General features: G+C 46.8%; 1 protein-coding gene across 4 annotated transcripts in view; it reads right to left on the bottom strand.

The window, feature by feature from the left end:
- Positions 1-19,805, bottom strand: part of NEDD4L (NEDD4 like E3 ubiquitin protein ligase) — a 339,881-nt gene that overhangs the window by 68,281 nt on the left and 251,795 nt on the right. For all 4 annotated transcript variants that reach the window (XM_034642726.1, XM_034642727.1, XM_034642728.1 and 1 more), the window contains 4 exons: positions 11,401-11,451; positions 3,136-3,197; positions 2,865-2,967; positions 1,057-1,223 (listed from right to left, as the gene is read on the bottom strand). In XM_034642726.1, coding sequence (XP_034498617.1) covers positions 1,057-1,223; positions 2,865-2,967; positions 3,136-3,197; positions 11,401-11,451 — 383 coding nt within the window. The remainder of the gene's footprint in view (positions 1-1,056; positions 1,224-2,864; positions 2,968-3,135; positions 3,198-11,400; positions 11,452-19,805) is intronic.

Here is a 19,805-nt window from a genome sequence, read left to right as displayed (position 1 = left end):
GAAGGACTGGATTCACTGGTGTGGGTTCGGCAAGCTTTCTAACTCAAAACCTGGACTGGACTTCTTGGCTACCTTCTCCACCCACGGTCATAAGCAAAATCTCTCTGGAACGTCTAAAGATAGAAGGCTTACTGACAACACCATCCATCACACTGCTAATACCACTTGTTTAAAAACTATCATTAGCAAATTTCAGAGTCTGGGTTAAAGAGAAAACCACCTCACTTAATATACTTGCTTTTATTACATATTAAAAATTATATAACTCATTGATAATTACCTTCCTTGTCTTGGCTGCTAGGGAGCTCAAATTTTCAAAGATAATTTTTTCCTTCCTTTAATATTCTGTTTTGCCTTTTATTGTACGCTAATAGTTTTAGGTCTTGCTGTATACCATGATTTAAAAGCAAGCTGCTTCAAATCCTTTTTCAATGTAGCTGAGGTTTAACCAGTGTTTATTTTCTACCATCAAATACGAAATTGCTGTGTGAACAAAACAGTAATCAATTCACTGCATCCCTGAGGCTGGTGAGGGATGAGAATAAACAGTAATGACTAATTCTGAGTTTGCAACCCTCCCATGGGTGTCTAGTGAGATCAAGGGGGTGATTTATAAATTTCCCAAAAAGGAAAAAATAAGTTGTGTTTCCAAATCAAATAATTAAAGGGAATAAAAACCCAAAAACTTCAGAGAAAACTGCACAGCCAATCTGCCCGCTATTTTTTCCATTCTAGGTTAGTCAGGAGAGGAAGAGGGGTACGAGGGAAGTGAGTGCATCGGCGCCCTTAAGATAAATCTAGGAAAAACCTATATTTCATGAGCCTATATAAAAAGACACACAAAATGAATTCGTTCATACTTAAGGCGAACATGAAACAAAGGCAAGAGCTGCTTCTTTCGCACACGTGAAATCTTGAACTAAATGGAGACGAAGAAACGGCGTCGTCCTGCATGACCACAACACTTTTTCTGATGCAGGACTGATCTCCTGACTTGCCCCCACGGAGCCACACTCATGGGTGCAGACGCGTCCCCGTCCAGGCAACGGTACTCACATCAAGCTCGGTCGGTGCCACTGAGTGGTCCGGTTGTTGTGGTTGACGTAATAGGTACGACCGAGATTGTCCACCTTCTCTTCCCAGCCCGGGGGCAGCGGAGGGGGAGGGAGCTCCTCCTGGTGCTGAGAGGCCGAGTCATTCGAGTCTACGACCTCCCAGCCATGCTGGGGAAGAAAACCAAATGAAGATCATTGAGGACGGGAGGGAAAACAATCGCGGTGCGCTCTGGATCCTTCTTCCCTGTTTCTTGGCATTCTGACTCTTTCGGTGGCTTCATGCGCCACCACATGTGAAGAAATTCCCAAGAAGGGTGAAAAAAAAAAATCAATTCTAGAAGAGTCTCAAGAAACATTCTGAGCAATGGCCAATTAATTGTGCTGCCTTTGAACGTGACCGCACTCATTGTACAGAGCAACACAGCTTCGGATACGTACAGTGTGTTGTGTTAAGTCACACACGTTTGTTATTTTGACCTGAAGGCCTCCAGGGCAGCGCAAAGCCATGCCAGGGACATGGGTTGTGTTACCACTGCTGTCTTTTCAACATCTCTGTAAGGTAAGAGGGAGCCAGGGCAATGAGCCATGCCGCATGGGTGTTCTTACAGAGATCACGGCACCAGGGGCTGGGAGGCCCAGGCTCGATCGCTCCCCAGGGAGGATGGCACGCGGGCTGACTCTGGAAGCCAGTAAGGCTCCCACTCTGCATCGAGGACAATCATGAGAGCAGAAGTCCGGAAGCTGCTTTCCGCTTAGGCCCTCCCCACTTGCTGCCCCCCAACAACAGGCTTCACGGTACCAGAGTTACGAGTTACATTTTTGCAACACATATTTTAGGCATTAAGTATTCCCTCCTAACATCCCCTAGTAAAGTCACTGGAAAATTAAAGTAATTCACTGGTTAGCGCAGTTGGAAAGCTACAAGAGTGTAAAAAATTCCTTGGATTTGAGATAAAAATCTGCCGATGTGCTTATGAAATCTTAACATTCATACATGCCTACCACCCGCTTCGCCCCTCGCCACAGACAGAAAGTGCACAAGTGAAACACTGCCCGGAAATGGGACCACTTGGCATGGGGAGGGTTCCGATAACTTGCCCATAACACATAATCCACATATCACGTATATACCACAGCTGCAAACAGATGTGCAAATAAGCCCCGGAGGAGCCCTATTTCATGCACATTTTCAGAATAGGAAAATTGTGTTACACACCACGGTGCTGTCTGAAGCACGTGCAGGGAAGCTATAGAGGGACCCATGATGTAGGTAGGGGACGAAGCAGTTACAGATGGCAGCTATGCTGAGGAGGGAAGAAAAAATTCCTCTGGACAGCGAGTTCCAAAGTGGCTTTTCTAGAGGAGAGCTTTCCTAATGCATCACCTGTGGGCCAAACACCTAAGAAACTTGGAAACGCTTTTCTAAATAATTTCATCCACTTTGAAGCAATTCCAGGCGCTACGAGGAAATTTACAATGAGCTGAAAGGCCAAAGAAATAAGAGGATGAAATATGTTGAGCAGAACTTCACATAGGGGTGGGCTGCTCGTGAAATGCGGGCATAGCATTTTATTAAGAAAAGCCTCTTCAATTATCAGTGCTGTAACATAAAATGAAAAGTTTGTCTTTTTTTTTTTTAACCAAAGCCAAGCATATCAGTAGAGGATCACCGATTCAAAGACCCAGGTAAGTTTTTTCATAGTTAAGCTTTATCCACTTTTATTTCCTTAAATTATAAAGTCTTAAATGAAACATTAGTATGGTCTTGGGCAAGGAAAACAGATCAAGGCCCGCAGCTCTGCAACTTACCTCCATGTCATCCCTCTGCTCACTGTTTTCTTCATCTTGACCTCCATTTTTTGGCATATAGGCCATTTTCAATCGCAAAAATCCCTTAACTCGAGATTTATGACTGTGTAATGGAAGAAAATTGGTTATAAAGCATATGAGTTGGTTACATCTTTCATACTTATGATGACTTTAAAAAAAAAAAAAAAAGATCCCAAAGGAAAAGAACCCAAAGTCTTCCTCAGAGAAAACCAATGACTGAAGCATGAAGGACCTGACCCCAAAGCCTCACCTTCTTGGTCTAAGGAGAAAATCCTTAAACGTATAGGGTCGCTCCATGGTCGGATCTTCTGTCTATAGGAAGAAAAAGTAAGTTTCAAAACTCCTGATACTTTTGTATTTTAGAGACACCGAACTGGGTTACAGAGAACACATGTTGCTGCTTTAGAACGTGGGAAGGTGAAAACGGGGTTGGTTCTTCAACCAGTATTTGATGATTAATTATTTTATAGGTCACAAAACTTTATCTACCCAAGATCCACTAGATGTCACTATTGACACCCATTTTTAGGAGCCAACCCCAGCCTCAAATGACAAAATTACAGTCATCATTGCCAAGTCTAATTTCTAACTACAGGGTGCAGGCCTCAATCTCGTTGCTGATTAATTTCGGAGAACCAGTGGTCACTGGTGCCGTCTCGTCCCTGTTATCCAAGAAACCTAAAAATGGAGTTATCAGAAAATATGCCTGTGGAGGCAATTTTGCTTTATTTTTAACATTAAAGTATCATAGCATCAGCCTAAGATAACTGAAAGACTATCCCCTCCATAGAGACCGTTCTAGGTAGCGCCATGGATCAGCCTCTTGCTGGTGTTTATTTCATGAAGCTATGAAATGTAACTGTGATATCTTTAAAGAAATCAATACTCAAGATCTCATTGTGCAAAATTCACTGGTCAAACCAAGAAGCTGGAAAAATAAATGCTACTATTTCATTAATTTTTAAATACTATATGTAGCAAAACCTCAAATACCTAGGCTCTAATTAAAATGTAAAATATTTACTTTCGTAACAAGAGAGACAAACCATGGTACTATGAATTACGGATTTATTATATTGGACGGTGTGTGTATGCATTTATATTTGAAATGCTATATATTTTATGTCATTCCCTACATTAAACTCCATGGCTTCCTACTCTGCTTACAATAAACTGAACATTGTTTCCTGTATGTCCTACAAGGTTAAACATAACCTGGCTCTTAACTACCTGTAAAGCCACTGTGAAACAGTCTTTCCATTCACTCCTTGCTCCAACCACCCTGGTCTCATCTCTCCTGGTGCACATCACATCCAATCCTACCTAGCAGGTCCTTCTGCTGGACAGCTCTGGCTCCAAATGGCCTCAGCCAGCTCCACTTTGCAACCCAGGGGTGAGATCCCAGGTCATATCCTTGGACACTGCATCCTAACTGCCACCATTTGCCTCCCCTACCACCCTCTATCAGAGCATCCGGGTTTACCTTCTCCTCTTTCGCTAGCTAAAATTATCTTGTTCATTTACTTATTTACTAATTTGTCATCTATCACTTTTAGAATTAAGCTCATGAGATCGGAGACTTGGATTTGCTCACCAGTAAATCCTTGGTGGCAAAAACAATGCTTGGCACAAAGTAGGCACTGGTACAAGCAGCTAATTAATTCAACTGATCTACAGTAAAGTATCGAGGCCATGAAAATTCACTATTGCTGAAGGAAGTCTATTATATTCTCTGGGCAGTCTTCTTTAAGGCAATCATGTTAGACATTTTGGAAACATTTCCTGAAAAAAGAGATTTCCAAATATATACCACTTACTATGGAAAACTTATTAATCAAGAATACTATTGCTTTTCTTCCTTTTCTCATTTACTCAACCACAGATAGTTTTAGAATGATACCCATGTGAAAGATGTGTGGATACAACATGGTACCTTCCCTTAGAGTAACAAGAATGTGGAGAGATCACATTCCGTGAGACCCGGGCTGGAAGGCAGAGGCTGATTCTCAACTTGGGGATCAAAATGGTTTGGGGTGTGCTGTCCACACGGAGATGAATGGGCAAGTTAGGACAGGTGGACAATTGGGAGGAAGGAGAGCTCAAGCTGAGAAAATTGGCATGAACAAAAGTACAGGATCCTTAGCAGGCATGTGGGGTCTAGGATCAGCAGAGAGCACGAGAGACAGTGAGCAGAGGAATCCAGAGCTTGGAGGGACTCCTCTGAAAATGAACCTGTCCACACAACTACACAGTTTAAACGACCACCACCACACAGGTCAAGAGGCAGACCTCCTCGGTCTGAGTCCTGGCTTTGTAACTGGCAGAGCCATGTGGCCAAGGGCAAGTCCCTTACCTCTCTGTGCCTCAGTGTCCTCATCTAAAAAGTGGGGCCGTAACAGGATCTCACAGAGTTGTTGTGAGGAATAAACTAATCAACTGAGTTGGTACAGATGAAGTCCTTGCAAGGGTGCCTGGCACACTTCACGCACGCTGTCCATTTATCGCCATCAGCTGATTCTCATTCTCATGTCACTTGAGAGTACTGCCACCTCCAAGTGCTCCAATAAAAGGCAGGGCACTAAAAAATGAAAAGTCACCTCCATGGACATTCTTGCATGTGAACAAGATGGGGATGGTGTGGAAGTGCCAGGACTCTTCTTGGCATTATTCAGGGTCCTGCCTGATCCTATGTGTTGGAAAAACAGCCCAGAGGAGATTCCCAGGATGGCACTGGTAGAAAGCCATCTCAAACAGAGCGATGCTGATGGCATTTCTGGCCAAAATGGACAGTGCTGCCTCCTGTTCTGGGGCGCTGAACATTCCCAAGAAAATCTTTTGGATACACAGCATTTTCATCTTAAAAAGGGGAGCTGCTTTCAGCAGAAGTGCAATCACGGATAGTGAGATGAACAGCTTTGTGGGCAAATGGAAGCAGACCGACTTCCCGGGACCCTAGACTCCAAACCTGGATCCAACACCAAAAGCACCCAAACCTTAGACTAAGCCCCCTTTCCACCCCCCCCCCCCCCCCCCCCCCCACGCAGACCCTTGACTACGTCACAGACCAATGCTGGAGACTCAGGGTCTGGCCCAGCATGGCCGCCAACCTCCTGATCAGTGGCCAAGTCACCTCCCCGTGTGGGCCCAGGTATCCTCACCTGTAAGATGCAGAGAGTAGACAAATGGTGTCTGAAGTCCCTCTAATCTCTAGGACACTGAATTCTATACATGTGACAGGGAACAATTACCCTGCTACCAGCCATAAACAGGAAAGCAGTGCTCATCGTCTGAGTTACCTTCAAGTACAGCTAAGACGCCGAAAACAATCCCACCAACGTGAAAATGCTTCCCTCTAGAGAAACTGAAATTGAAAAGCTATCCTGACTGCCCTGAGTAGCACTTGACTAAAACAGGAGAAACTAATGTTCTTAAAATAGCTCTCTCCAGCCTGGTGTGTTTCCCTTGGAGAAAGAGATTTTGTAGCTGAATGGGGTGGGCTGGCTGGGGGCTCAAAGGGCAGTAGAGACACAACAAACTGCAGAGGCACAAGTGGCAAACACCTGCCAGAAAATGTCCCTCTGCGGTTAACACAAGTCTGAGTTGTTTTGCCTCTAAATAATTAGTAAAGGCAAGTCATAAACCTGGAAAATAAAAGTCATGAGCTTCTTAAACACCACCGCACCGCATTTCACAAACAGATGTAAAAATGGTAGTTGATGAGAAATCAGCAATCGCAGCCGAGTTACAGCTGTGTTTCCGGCCGGCGCCCCACTGCAAGGGAACCACCCTGCAAAGAAGAGCAGCTCAGTCTCGGCTGCAGTACAGATGTCAGGCTGGTAGGGGAACGACTACCTTCCTAAATGACCGAGTCTTGCCTGCTCCACATGCCTCCAGAGAGCGCTGCTGCCCAAGTCTCCCAGGTGACACGCATGTCATCTTGGTCTTCCGTACCTCTGCTCAGTGAGCCACGGAGCAGCGGAGAAGCCGGCTTACAGAGCGGGGTGGACACCTGGGGTCATCTATGCACACGCCCTCCTTTTACAGGTGACAACACAGAGGCCCAGGAAGGATTACGAGCTTATTAAGGTCACCCAGGCGACTCGCCCATCTCCCAGGTCCGAGTCAACAATTCTGGAGATCTCGATCTTTTAAAGCCTGAACTTTGGAGACTTCCATGAATATGAAACTGATGTTTTCTTAATTTTTCAGATCTGCATAAAAGGTTGTACCACCAACCTTATTTACTCTCCCCTGTCCCCCCTCTTCTCCTTTGCCTTGCTCCTGCCCTCAAAAATAAATAAAACGGACAAGAAGTAGGAAAGATGAGTGGCTCACCTGGCATGGGAGCAAAGGAAACAGAGGTCCCTCCCAGTATGAACTCTGTGCCCTGTTTCCTTTCCACGTTTTCTTCCAGGGATAAAACTGGGAGAACAGACTCTGAGGGCCAAGGAAGGATGAAAGTGAATCACAAGTCTAAAATGACTTGCTCTCCTCTGGAAGCATTTGAGGAGTATAAAGCATGGAGGGATCCATCATCAGAACAGGAAAAAGACTATTATTTCCTTTCACATGACCAATCCTTACTCTTTCCTGTTTAGGGAACAATGACGAAGCTGACACTGGCCTCCTCTGGCCACTGTGGTGGATAACTGAGGATAACTGAGGTGGTGACTCTGACCTGTGGGGTACACCTGCTGCCCCACCTCTGTCCCGAGTGCCTCCTTCCCTGCTCACCCTGGCAGAACGCCAGCTCAGCCCCTCACAACAGCCCACAGGGCCCAGCAGGGCCCATAAGTACTCCAGGGACCCAACGTTGGGCAGGGGGCCGAGGAGGACCCTCGTACACCAGGTCCAAGATGCCAAGGCACTTGTGACTTTGCACTGTGCACCAGTGCAAGGGGCTTCTCCTCAGCTATCCACTGAGAGGTAGGGTGGCTCTGACCCTCCTGTCCTTCCCGGTGTCAACTTACAGCGGCCAAGGAAGGACAGCTTAGGCGAGCCACTGCTACAATCCTAAAAGCAAGGTTTTACATGGCAAACACCAATATCCCCTGGCAATGGAACCAATACGCCTCCAGAATTTCCGCAAGGGAAGAAGGTTCTTCAGCAAACATCAATTACTAGGTCTAAAATATTTAGTTTTCAAACATACACAAAATACAAAGTAGGATTTAAATTATCAAAAATAATTTCTTAACAATCACGAGAGATTACAGAGTTTAGTTCTGCTGTCTTGGATCTTCTCCATGAAGCTCCTGACTTAGAAAAGGGATTCATTCAAATTAAGGCAACTCCTTAGACCAGAATCAAGACATAGATGACTTCCTCTATAAGGAATAGAAGTTTGTGGTATCCTGTGGCAGTAAGATAAAGCTCACTCTTGGTTTAAAACACCTTAAAATGGGGTGCTTGGGTGGCTCAGCCATGAAGTGTCTGCCTTCACCAGAGTCCCAGGATCGAGCCCCGCATCTGGCTCCCTGCTCGGCAGGATCTCACACTCCCCTTGTGTTCCCTCTCTTGCTGTCTCCGTCAAATAAATAAATAAAATCTTAAAAAATAAATAAATAAAATGCCTTAAAATAAGTAAGTGGAGATCGATCTATCTATAGCTACATCTCTATCTCACAACATGGAGGCAAATGCAATTAGGTATTTTGCTAATACAGATTTCAAAAAATAATAAATACTTTTTAATTTCTATTATTTCAAACATCTGGGCTTTTTATTACTACCTAAATTAAATGTTCTTGGTATAACAGATGTGTAGAACCAAAAAGAAACAGCCTCAGGTATGGGGGGGGGGAATACCTGAAAAATCACTAAGTAAAACTGGTGGGGGTTTGGGAATCCCTCTAATAGCTAGAATTATTATCTGAAGAAAAGGGAATCCAGAATCATACATTTTTTTTTTTTTAAACCTAAGCCAGGGAACTCGGTCTCACCCTCACATGTGCCATCCAATATGGTGCCATTTGTCACATGCGGCTTTTTAAAACTTTTAATTTTAATCAATTAACATGAAATAAAATGATAAATTCAGCTCCTTGGTCACACCGGCCCCATTTCAAATGCTCAGCCACCCCATGTGGCTGCTGTAATGAGTGACGATGCTGGGCTGCATAAGGGAGGAAGCTTGCCTGCCTGGATTCCTCCGCCGAGACTAGAAGCATGTCCACCAGCAAGCAGCTGCTGAAGGAATACAGGCTCTCTAAGCTCACGGGGCTGCATAGAAATTAATAATCAAACCCCCAGTCAGACACCTTCAACTTTGGAAAGGCTCGCCGGGGTCGGCAATGGCAAATTTACACCACATTACTGCTCTCCCCATCTTTTCTCATCGCTAAGGAGACCATTTTCCTCATTTCTTTGATCTAAAATTTGATGATGTTGATGAACACTGATCTGTAGCCATATGTAATCGGCCTCGACAATGGTCATGTAGCTACTGAGAAAAGAGCCATCACCACTGACTCCGCAAAACACATTCAAATGCTGACATCCATTTCTCACACCCACATCCGTGTTCTTCAAACTATAGCACACGGTGTGATTTTCCCATGAGCGCCCTTCACGTACGATCAACCGTACACATGACAGCACCTCCAATCGAGCCCAAAAGCTGCATCCGTTCAGAATATGCTAGCTGGGTCTTACCACCACTTAGGGGGTGAAGAATGCACCTCCCTTCCTCTCCTCCTGCTTCCTCTGTGGTCATTTCCCACATGGCACTTGGTTCCACAAAGCTAGTCCACTGTAAGTACAGAGACGACCGCACTCCAGTGTAAGCTCAGAGGCAAAACACGGCGGCACCATCATGCATCCAGCTCAGGTCATACAGCAGTTCTTAGTTCCCTCCAGGCATTCACTGGCTACTTTCTTTCATTGGCTGGTTTCTATTCCAGCCTCCAGCCCTGGCACCACTTCCTCCTCTGAAAGCGCACTCCTGCCTCCACCCAAACCGGAAGCTAAGCTATTCCCTCTACTGACTCGGTCTCTGAAGAGGAACACTGTTCTGTTCTCTGGGAGTCCCACTCAACCTTTTAAAACCAATTTGCACTCAATCACTCAAACCAGGGACTGTCCGGCAGGCTGCTTACCAGCTTCCACTTACACCTTTGAGAGACTATTAGTACATATTTTGCCTTGACTGAGAGTCAAGGTTTTTATGTTAGGGAAAAGGGTGGTTAAGGATACCCGTGAAAGAACTGGCCAACCCACACTGCCTCAAAATGTGAGATTACAGCTTCGACCTGAAGAGCAAAAACAGAAGACCAACGGATGTAGAAATACGTGGAAAGTCTTTCCTCGCCAACACTGAGACTTCCATATCCTCTCAACGTGACTGTAAACGGATAACCGGGTTTCTGATGGCTTATGGAGTCAGCCTCATGCGCACACAGCAACTCTCTGCAAGTACCTTGGAGCTTCGGGTTTTTATATAGAAACAAAAATATTTTAATGGTATCAGTTTTGCTTCCAATTTTTTGGGAAGGGAACGTGCTTGGAACCTTTCTTCCTTAATAGCTCCCCTGAGTAAATAAGATTAAATCGCTCCCTATCTCATGCCTTCACAACACGGTTTCGGAGCTTCCTGGGTAAGACACGGTCTTTCTTGGTATTTAACACACACGGTAAGAGCCAAGATCTCAACACAGCGGTACCCTGCCCCCAGTGGTTTCAGTCACTATAGTTTATAGAGTATTTATGCTATTGGCTCAGGCAAAGCATGAAAAAAAGTTAACAAAATGCCCTTGAATGGCAGGGACACTGGACTTATCCTCTCTCAGGTGCTCCTTGAGTCACTTTGTGCTAAGCTGAAATACAAGCCGATCCACTTTTCGGCAAGGCCTCCAGGTCCCATCACCCCCTCTACCTACTGCCTCCGGGGTATGCAGAAGACACCTTGAGCCTCAGTTGCTGGTCGAAAGCCCCAGCGGCTCTGCTACCCATCTGAGCAGAGAGGAACGGTAGCAACACCGCACATGCTGACTCAGCGTAACTGCTAAAGCTGGAGTGGGTGTTTCCGGCTGACAAGTTCACTCAGAACAGACAGCATCTTCTGTCTCCATGCTGCCTGAGAAAAGCCATACACCCAAATGTGGGAAGCATTAGCTTATGTGGATGTAGCCCAAGAGAAACACACGTGCAATTTGAGACAAAGGGAACAAATGTCTGATCGGACCAAAAGGACGAATTTGAAAGTAAAAACACTAAAGTGACAAGAAGGAGGGTGTGACAGGCAAAGGGAGCTGTTTCATAGGATGTGACAGACGAGAAAGAGGCTGGTGATGCAGATGGGCATAATGGATGATTTAGATACACCTGATTTTTACAATTAGGCTCTCTCCCATCCCCCACGAAATGGCCACTTTCTAGAAAGGGACAGGGCCCGAGCACATGCTCATTTCAGCCTGCTCCACTGCCTCGAGAACTATTGCTCTGAAATACACCCAACCAGAAACCATTAGAAAGCACTGCTCACGGCACACCCCATAAAACAGGTAACGGTCCTTACCGGGAGATGACTGAGGGGTATGTCCACCTGTCCCAGGAAGTCGTCCCGCGTCTGTTGAGAAGAGAGCAAAGAGTTAATTAATGTCCCCATCTCTCCACTGAGCGTCAGCATTCTTAAAAATGTTTAATATGTTTCTTTAATACGATGTTTCTGTGAAAAGTCACAGATGAAGGACACAGCATAAAGTCAGGGTACGCTAACAGTGTTGTATGGTGACAGACGGCGGCTACACTTGTGAGCACAGCCTGGTGTACAGACTTGTTCAATCACTATGTCGCACACCTGAAACTAAGGTAACGCTGTATGTCAACTGTACTTCAATTGAAAAGAAAAAAAATGTTTCTTTACAAATAGAGACGATGTAAAGAAGAGAGACAATGGTCAGGGCCCTGACACTGGAGTGCAGTGCAGATGGGTAGAGGCAGAGGTCCTGGTGAGTGGCAGCCAGCCACTGCCTGGAGACCCGTGAGCCCAAGGCCTTCTACACCAGACCTAGGGCCGCCCGATCCCCCGCAGGGCATCTGCTACCCACCTGAACGCAAACAAATCAACTCTTGGAATGGGGAACATGCAATCAGTAAGGGAGGGGACACTCCGGACCACAGACGGTTTGGGGTCACAGGTGGCCCAGTTTACAGAGAAGACAGTAATGAAATGTTGGGAACACTCTAATATTTATTAAGTGCTGCAAAGAGCTTCCTGAGAGCTGAGAGTCCAGGGAAAAGGGTAATAATCTAGTGATTAATACATCTTAGAAATTACTTCTCACACACACACAAAAATGGCCTCAAGCTTTCAATCTTCTAAGTACGCTACTTTGGAATCCAAGTTCATGGACTAGTTTGGGCTGGTTAATTTCTGGACACACCATACTTCTTCCTGTCTCTGTCCTACCACATAGCATAATCTTTCTGACTTGAGATTGAAAGGGGGCTTGTGAGCCTCTCCAAATGAGAGTCTGGGAGTCACCTGGGAAATCATAACTCAGGTTCTGGGGTCAGCGGCCTGGACCACAGGGCATCCGACAGGTCTTGCTGACTCTATGTCCTGCTGTAGGGGTGCCTGTGTCATAGCTTCATGACATTAGGTGACTCTGGGGTGTAAGTCTGTTACCCTTATATAAAAACATGTAGTTGCTCCTACCATATTCAAAATGCCTAAAAGCTTGGAAGTTCTTTAGGGGTAATCCATCCTGTCCCATAGCTACCCCAAATCCTGGGCTCTTCTTTTCACTCTTCCCTGGTTTACTGAGGAGTTCTCTAAATTTACAGAAACTACTTGAAAAACCTCTCTTCTTGCATTTAAAAAGCAGTATCTGGTAATACGAATGAGATTTATTGAAATGACTTGCTAAAAGCTAAGGATTGCGTTATAGGTAGTTAAAAAAAAAATTGATTAACTAGAAAGCTACCAGCCTCCTCTAAATGCAGAAAAGACAGTGAAAAATCAGTTACCACTGGACAGGTGCACACAAAGCGTACGACTACCCCCAATCCTGCTGACGGGATTCTCCTTCCTTTTCTTTTCTCGGCTACACCTGCTACAGCCCACCAGAGACACCTCATCCAGCACAAAACTACAGGTGCCAATTACTGCCGTAGACCTGAACAAAAGCAGCCATCTGCAGAAGGTCCAGAAAAAAGAGATGGGGGGCATTCCCGCTCTCCACTAGGCTGATTATTATTTTTTTATAATAATTTTTTATTATGTTAGTCACCATACAGTTCATCCCAAGTTTTTGATGTAAAGTTCCATGATTCGTTATTTGCGTATAACACCCAGTGCACCATGCAATACATGCCCTCCTTACTACCCATCACCACCCTATCCCAATCCCCCACCCCCCTCCCCTCTAAAGCCCTCAGTTTGTTTCCCAGAGTCCGTAGTCTCTCATGGTTCATTATAAAGTTAGTGGGAATGGTAGTTAACTCTACTATCAAAAACCGGAAGTGTGTTGACTACTGACCGTTAAGTTGGACGTCTATCTAATGTAAGTAGTGCTACTGCCACTTGCCCCCACCCCCTCCTGCTACCAGTGAAGGAAGAGAATGCACGTGCAAACATCAGAAGAAGATGGGCTTACCCAAAGGAGTTCCATACCCTCCCATCTCTGAAATGCTGTTCCTCAATTATTAACCTAAGTGCATCTTAATAAAAACTCACAAAACACCTGCATACCCAAGTTGTTTTGCTGGGGAGAGGTTGTTAGAGTTCTAAACCGGTCAAGGGCCTGCAGCTTGGCCCAGGCACCTGCCACTAAGGGCCACAGGAGTGAAGCCGGTGCCATGCTCAGGCCACATCTAATGCTCACAGCAACTGCAGGAGGTGGGGACGATTATGATGCCCATTTCACAGATGGGGAACCTGGAGACCAGAGAGGTGTGTGGCCTCTTCAAAGTTCCTATTTGGGCAGGCTGGTTCTAGAGACCGGGCTCTAAACGCGTACTCCGTCCTCCATCTCAGGAGCTGGCAGAAAGCACGACTGTGCACCAGCTCTGGGCTTCTCCCTGGGACATGGCTCAATATGGTGCGGATGGGAAGAGATTCTGAGGATAGCAGTGTGACGAGACTCGGTGGGGTCCTCTGAAAATGCCCGTGTGGGGCATTCTCTGTGACGGTATCTCCTGTTCGGACTCTGCTACTGTCCTCAACTAGAGCAGGTCACCGAATCCCTGGGGCACTGGCTGTCAAGATCGGCAGCTTCCCTCGGACATGAATAGGTTTTCTCACTCAACTGAACACACCATTTCTCAAAACAGCCAAGATGAAGCAACCTCACCCATGAAGCAAACCCAAAGGCTCTCGCTGGCTTGCATCAAGGCTGACGGTAGTTAAGACCAGGTTGGAAATAAAATAAGCACCAAATACGGAATGGCACATGGTCCAGAAAAAACTGGCTTATACGGACGTTTCACCAAATGGAACATGCTGGTGAGACCTAGGTTTTCAAACCATCCCACTGTTGCCAGAACTACAGAAACTTTAGGAAATGTAATAAAACACTTAGGTTAATGACATCATACCAATCTTAAAACACATCTTCAGTTCCACAGACGATAGCTAGCAGGGGGTCAGAGAGCCTTCTGGTGGTCTGCATGCCAAGACAGAAGCAGGAGTGTCTCAAGGACACCTGGGTGTGCTGCTTCCCACCCATGGGCCCTGCACAATGTCTGAAGCCACCACAACATCCTGACGTCGCTGCTGCCACAGGATGACATCTTACACCAGTGTTATGAAAATATATTCATCAATTTTCATAACTTCTATTATGCAGTTATTTCCATCAAGTGTCATGTTACCTATGAGAGCCTACGAAAACCACGTTGGTTTCAGCTCATACAGTGAACACTGGTATTTCTTGTGCTTCTTTTTAAGAGGTAAGTAACTGCTGTCAATCCCAACCTTAATTACCTGTTGTACTATTCCAGAGGCTGAAAATGTGCCGATTAGTAACACAGTTATAAACGTTCCCTTGTGACAAGCCACCAAGTTATTTTCCAACATAATGACAAGGCAAAATGGAGCCCCTGAAACGTGTCAGATAAGGTGAAGCAAAAATCTATACTCCATTACTGGAAATGTGAAATAACTAAACCAGACGCTGTCTTAGAGCTTGCCCTCTAAGTGATGATTAACGGTCTTGAAGACTGCCCCTCCTGCCTTTAAAAACAACTATTCCCATTTAAATAAGAAGGAAAGGGACAAGTGTGTGCCATCACCATGGAGGGGTAGGCTGCCACCCCATGTGAACGCTACTGGAATCTGAAGCCTGGGGACGAGGACAACAGCTCTGATGAAACCCTAGGACAGCCCTCAGGCATCTCCCAAGCTTCCCTGTGTGCACGCTGGCCTGAGCTGCCAGCAGTCACATGGACACCAGGCTCTGCTGCCTTCGCAAAATAACTGAGACTCAATTTGTCAAAGAACACATCCACTTAAGAAACGACAGAGATTTTTGGTCTTTAGAACTGTCCTTGAAGGATGTGATGTGAGGAGGACCACAGAGGTCGTGGTGAGAACAGGGCTAGGACTCTGTTTATCACATCCAAGTGGAAGGGAGAGCAGAGACTGTGTGGGAAGAAAAGCACCAGAAGCAAGTGGGGGGGGGCACAGGTGTGGCTGGGCAGTGATTTTTTTTTTTTAAGATTTATTTATTCATCAGAGAGAGAGAGAGCGAATATGGGAAGGAACAGAGGGAGAGAGAGAATCTTAAGCAGAATCCCTGCTGAGCGCAGAACCTGATGTGGGGCTCGATCTCATGACCCTGAGATCATGACCTGAGCTGAAACCAAGAGACTGACCCTTAGCCGACTAAGCCGCCCTGGCGGCCCAGGGCAGTGAGTTTTAAACAGGAGTTGCAATTCCTCTGGCAGCTCAAGAGAAGATTTTTTTTTTAAGTTAAGTAGAATGAGATAGAAAATATTAGTGCCTCACATGAATGTAGTGATTCAAGAAAACTGTTTCTGTTACATACATGTGAGAACGTGCACGAAGTTATGATCTTAATTTCTTTTTTTGTGTCACGATCAAAAGTTTAAAAGCCTCTCAAACTACATTAAGTGGAAACCATCCACTACGACCAACTGCCTGGAGTTTTATACTAGAAATTATTAAATAGTGACTTCCAAGAAGATTATATTTAGAATTTCTCAAGACAAATGGAAGAGACATACAGAGGAATCAGACCGTAAGCTACAGAAAACGAATGCAGGAATAAAGATGTATAGCATGACCAGACTTTCGTCTATTACAAGCTAAGGTACACATCACCACTCTAACACTGAGCCAGAAAAAACCCTCTGCTTTCCCATTGAGCCACTAAACGCGACGTCCCTGTCTGCCGCTTCCTTCCAAAGCACGTGTTCCCACGGCGCCGCACCAGGACTCAGTCGATGGGGGAAACGGCTTCTATTATTAGAGCGACTTGGGAAGTATGTGCTCTGAATGATCTACATAATGAATGGCTTGAGAACCTTTTACAGAAGCTTTTAGACAAAATGTTATAAATATCTGAACCCAACAGCCTCGTGTCTGAGAGTCACCTGAACGTCGATCTGCATTTAGTGGTAGGTGCTGTCTCATTCCTCACGAAAGCACGAAGCCGGCTTTGTTATCACTCACAAAGGGAAGGGCGGACGACCGGCTCGTTTCTCCTTCCACTTGTCCACACATCAGCGTCTGCCGCGTGGACAGAACGGCTGTGGCTCACGCCAAGAGAGAGAGTCCGGCCTCCGTCCGCCCCACGCTCGGTAAAATCCAATGTGTCACCACCTGGCGCCTCTGGCTTTCAGGGTGAATGGCTTCAAAATATGTCACCGAAGTTATCTTCATCAAGTGGTCGAGTGGCATTCGGCATTCTGCTAACACCCAAAAGGTGCCACCATGAAATGCTCTCTGAACGCAGGTGCTCTTGCCAAAACTCATTGGGTAGGCCCCACAACACAGAACCAAACAAAACTCCCATACTTTTCCATAAAAACACACAGGACTTTCACTTTGCTCGCCCCTCCGCCATTTAGTGTTGAGGGACAAGACCTCCCATTCACGAAAACAGAGCAAGGTGTGCCCTGGAGACGCTGGCTCTTACTTACGACAACAAACAAGACTTCCATGTCAACAGGTGTGAGAGCAAACTCTCAGGACCTTTACGGGCTCCTGTAACCTCACACCGCGAGGGCAGGCAGAATTTAATCATGCTGGAGGAATGTGTGATCGTGAAGATTATCCCTTTTAAAGGACACTTTGCTCAAAATTCAGAAAGCAAAACAGAAGGGGAAAAGCAGCACGGAGCAAAGCAGCACGCCGCTGGCGAAGACTACGGCAGGAGCTCTCTGGCTTTCGTCCCGGGGCAGGACCCGCCCAGTCCCAACAGCTGTGAGAGGGCACTTGTGCACGGGGCTCAAAGGGACTCCCAGCTGCTGCAGGTAGCCGGTCGTCACATGAGGGATGAGAGGTGCACAGTGTCCCCTCCTTCCTCAGTGGGTGGAGATGGCTCAAGAACATTCAGTCCTCGCCCTGCTCCCAACGAAAGCAGACTCCAGGGCCCGTGTCAAAGGAGGGCCGCAGAGATCACCACTTACTTCAGCGGGAGCACTCCATCTGAATTTCGCATCCCATCAGCTCTGGGGGTGGGAACTCTGGGAAAAAACTCTGGGGACCAGACACACAGAATGGGACATCCTGAAGGTTCCAGAGACAAGGTGCCCTTGCTCCCTCCGGAGAGAAACTAACCAGCCCTGCGCAACAGAAACAACATGAGCCGCATCTAGAACTTGAAAAATTCTAATGGTCACGGTTCAGGTAAAAAACAGGTGTAATTCTAAGAATGTATTGTAGTTGTCCCAATACATCCAAAATATCATTTCGACGTGTAACCGACGTAAAGATTACTACTGAAGTATTCTACATTCTTTTCACTGTCTTTGAAATCGGCACGTGTCTGCGGCTCATGGCACACCTCAATGGGGACTATTCGCATCTCTGGGCAGCCAGGCCAGCACCACACGGCCCAGCTGCCACTGTGGGAACACCACAGGGGGAGGGACTCAGTCTGCCAAGGGTCAAGGGCAGGCACAGCTTCACAAAGGGCGTCCTCTCAAGCAGGGCGCTGAAGTAGGCGTTGGCCAGGGGCACGGCCGGGGTGGCAGGGGCAGCGTGTGCGGGCAGAGGCGCTGGGCTGAGGCTGCACAAGAGAGCACGGCAGGGGAAGGAAGAGAAGGTACGGGGCACAACCGGTGGAGGCTGCATTTTAGAAAGGTCCCCTGACCGCTGGAAGGAAAAGTGACTGGAGGGGGAGACGCGAGAAGACAAAGAGAGCAGAGGAGGGCAAGCCGCTGTCCGGATGAGGCAGCAGGAGGGGCCGGACCGGGCAGGTGAGTGGAGGGCACTGCCCTGGACCCTCTGGGTCACTGTGCAGTGAGGGAACAGGCAGGATCACGAACGCCAAGTCGTCACTGCGCTGCCCATCAGAACACTCGGAAGCCAGTGTTACTGCTGTGAATGAAGCAGAAACACGGACGGCGACGGCACTGACCTCACAACGACACAAAGCCAACGCACGAGATGGTGGAGGAGAAGGCCATGGAAGGGGGAAGGTGTGGCCAGGCTGCTGTCCCATCTCGAGCCCTGGGCTGCCTGCGGGCTGCAGTGTTTTGCAAAGAGACGTCTTCCCCTTCAGTCCAGAGAAGCTTGGTGACACAGACCTAAGAGAATAGAATGGTCCCCTACAATCGTGTTTGTCTTCGGGGGAAGGAAGAGGCCACAGGCCGTCACCCACCACAGGGTCTGGGGCACAGCCTGGCGTCACAATGACGCATTGTCACACCTGCTGCAGAGCTCCCCGGCCGCACCAGTAACACGGATGGTTTCCGAAAATGTTGTGTTTCTCATTTTATCCTACGACTGTTTTAATTTCTCAAGATTTCAGAACAATTTTCTCAAGAGAAGGATCTCGTTTCTTCTATGGAGAAGTTTTAAAATCAAAATTTTTTGCAAGCCGTTTAAATAACAGATTATATGCATAAATGAAAAAAAATAAAGTGAGGATACTTTTGGATTCTTTCCGAACTTGGCTACCAAAGAGCAGACCTACGTAACCTGAAGAAATTCACCACGTACGCCTTTCGTAGCCAGAGCAGGTCAAGGAATGACGGGGATATTGGGGAAAAGAGAACTTCAGTGACGGAGCGCAGTGTTTGATCTCGTTGGCGTGTGGTGTACCACAAGCCCTTCCTCATACATCTCGGGGCATCTGACACTAGCAGTCCATCTCCGTGCCTGGCTAGCCAATGTCTGGCCGTGTGGAGTACCACTCGAGCAAGCCACGAGACAACATGTACTCAGTGTGGTCTCACTCGTGGAATTTCACGTGTGACGAGTCTGAACTAGAGGTTCTAGAGGTTTACACAAAGCCACCGACTGCTTTTCATAAAGGCGGCATGAAAACAGCCCTGGCATGAGCTCTGGCATCCCAGGTAGGTCCTGGTTAGTCTCTTTTCAGCGCTGGCCATGCTCTGGCCGCAATCACATCTCCGGGCAGTAGACTCCATCAAAGTTTGCTGGGGGAAGAGCTCCAGCCACAGTTTGGGAAAGAACTTCAAGACTGTGAAGAATAATAAGCTAACGTGTAGCTCACCTATTATGTGCCCAGAAACTGTTGTTTGCAGGTTAAGAAACTTGCCCAAGGTCACTGAGCTGGTAAGTAGTAGCCAGAATGTGAACCCGGGCAGTCTGGCTCCAGAGGCTGTGCTCTTACCACCACAATATAGAGCCTATAATTTCACACCGGGTCTTACGGAAAACCCTGAACAGGCTCCCCTCCTTCCGATCAGGAACTAGGGTTTGCTACGCTGTGTGTCCTCAACTGCACATCTCCTCAGGGTTACACCTGCCAGATTCAGTGCTTG

The sequence above is a fragment of the Ailuropoda melanoleuca genome, chromosome 14 (genome assembly GCF_002007445.2).
Source record: "Ailuropoda melanoleuca isolate Jingjing chromosome 14, ASM200744v2, whole genome shotgun sequence".
Taxonomy (NCBI): domain Eukaryota; kingdom Metazoa; phylum Chordata; class Mammalia; order Carnivora; family Ursidae; genus Ailuropoda; species Ailuropoda melanoleuca.
The sequence above is the reverse complement of the archived record's forward strand: the minus strand, read 5'-3'. Positions and strand labels throughout refer to the sequence as shown.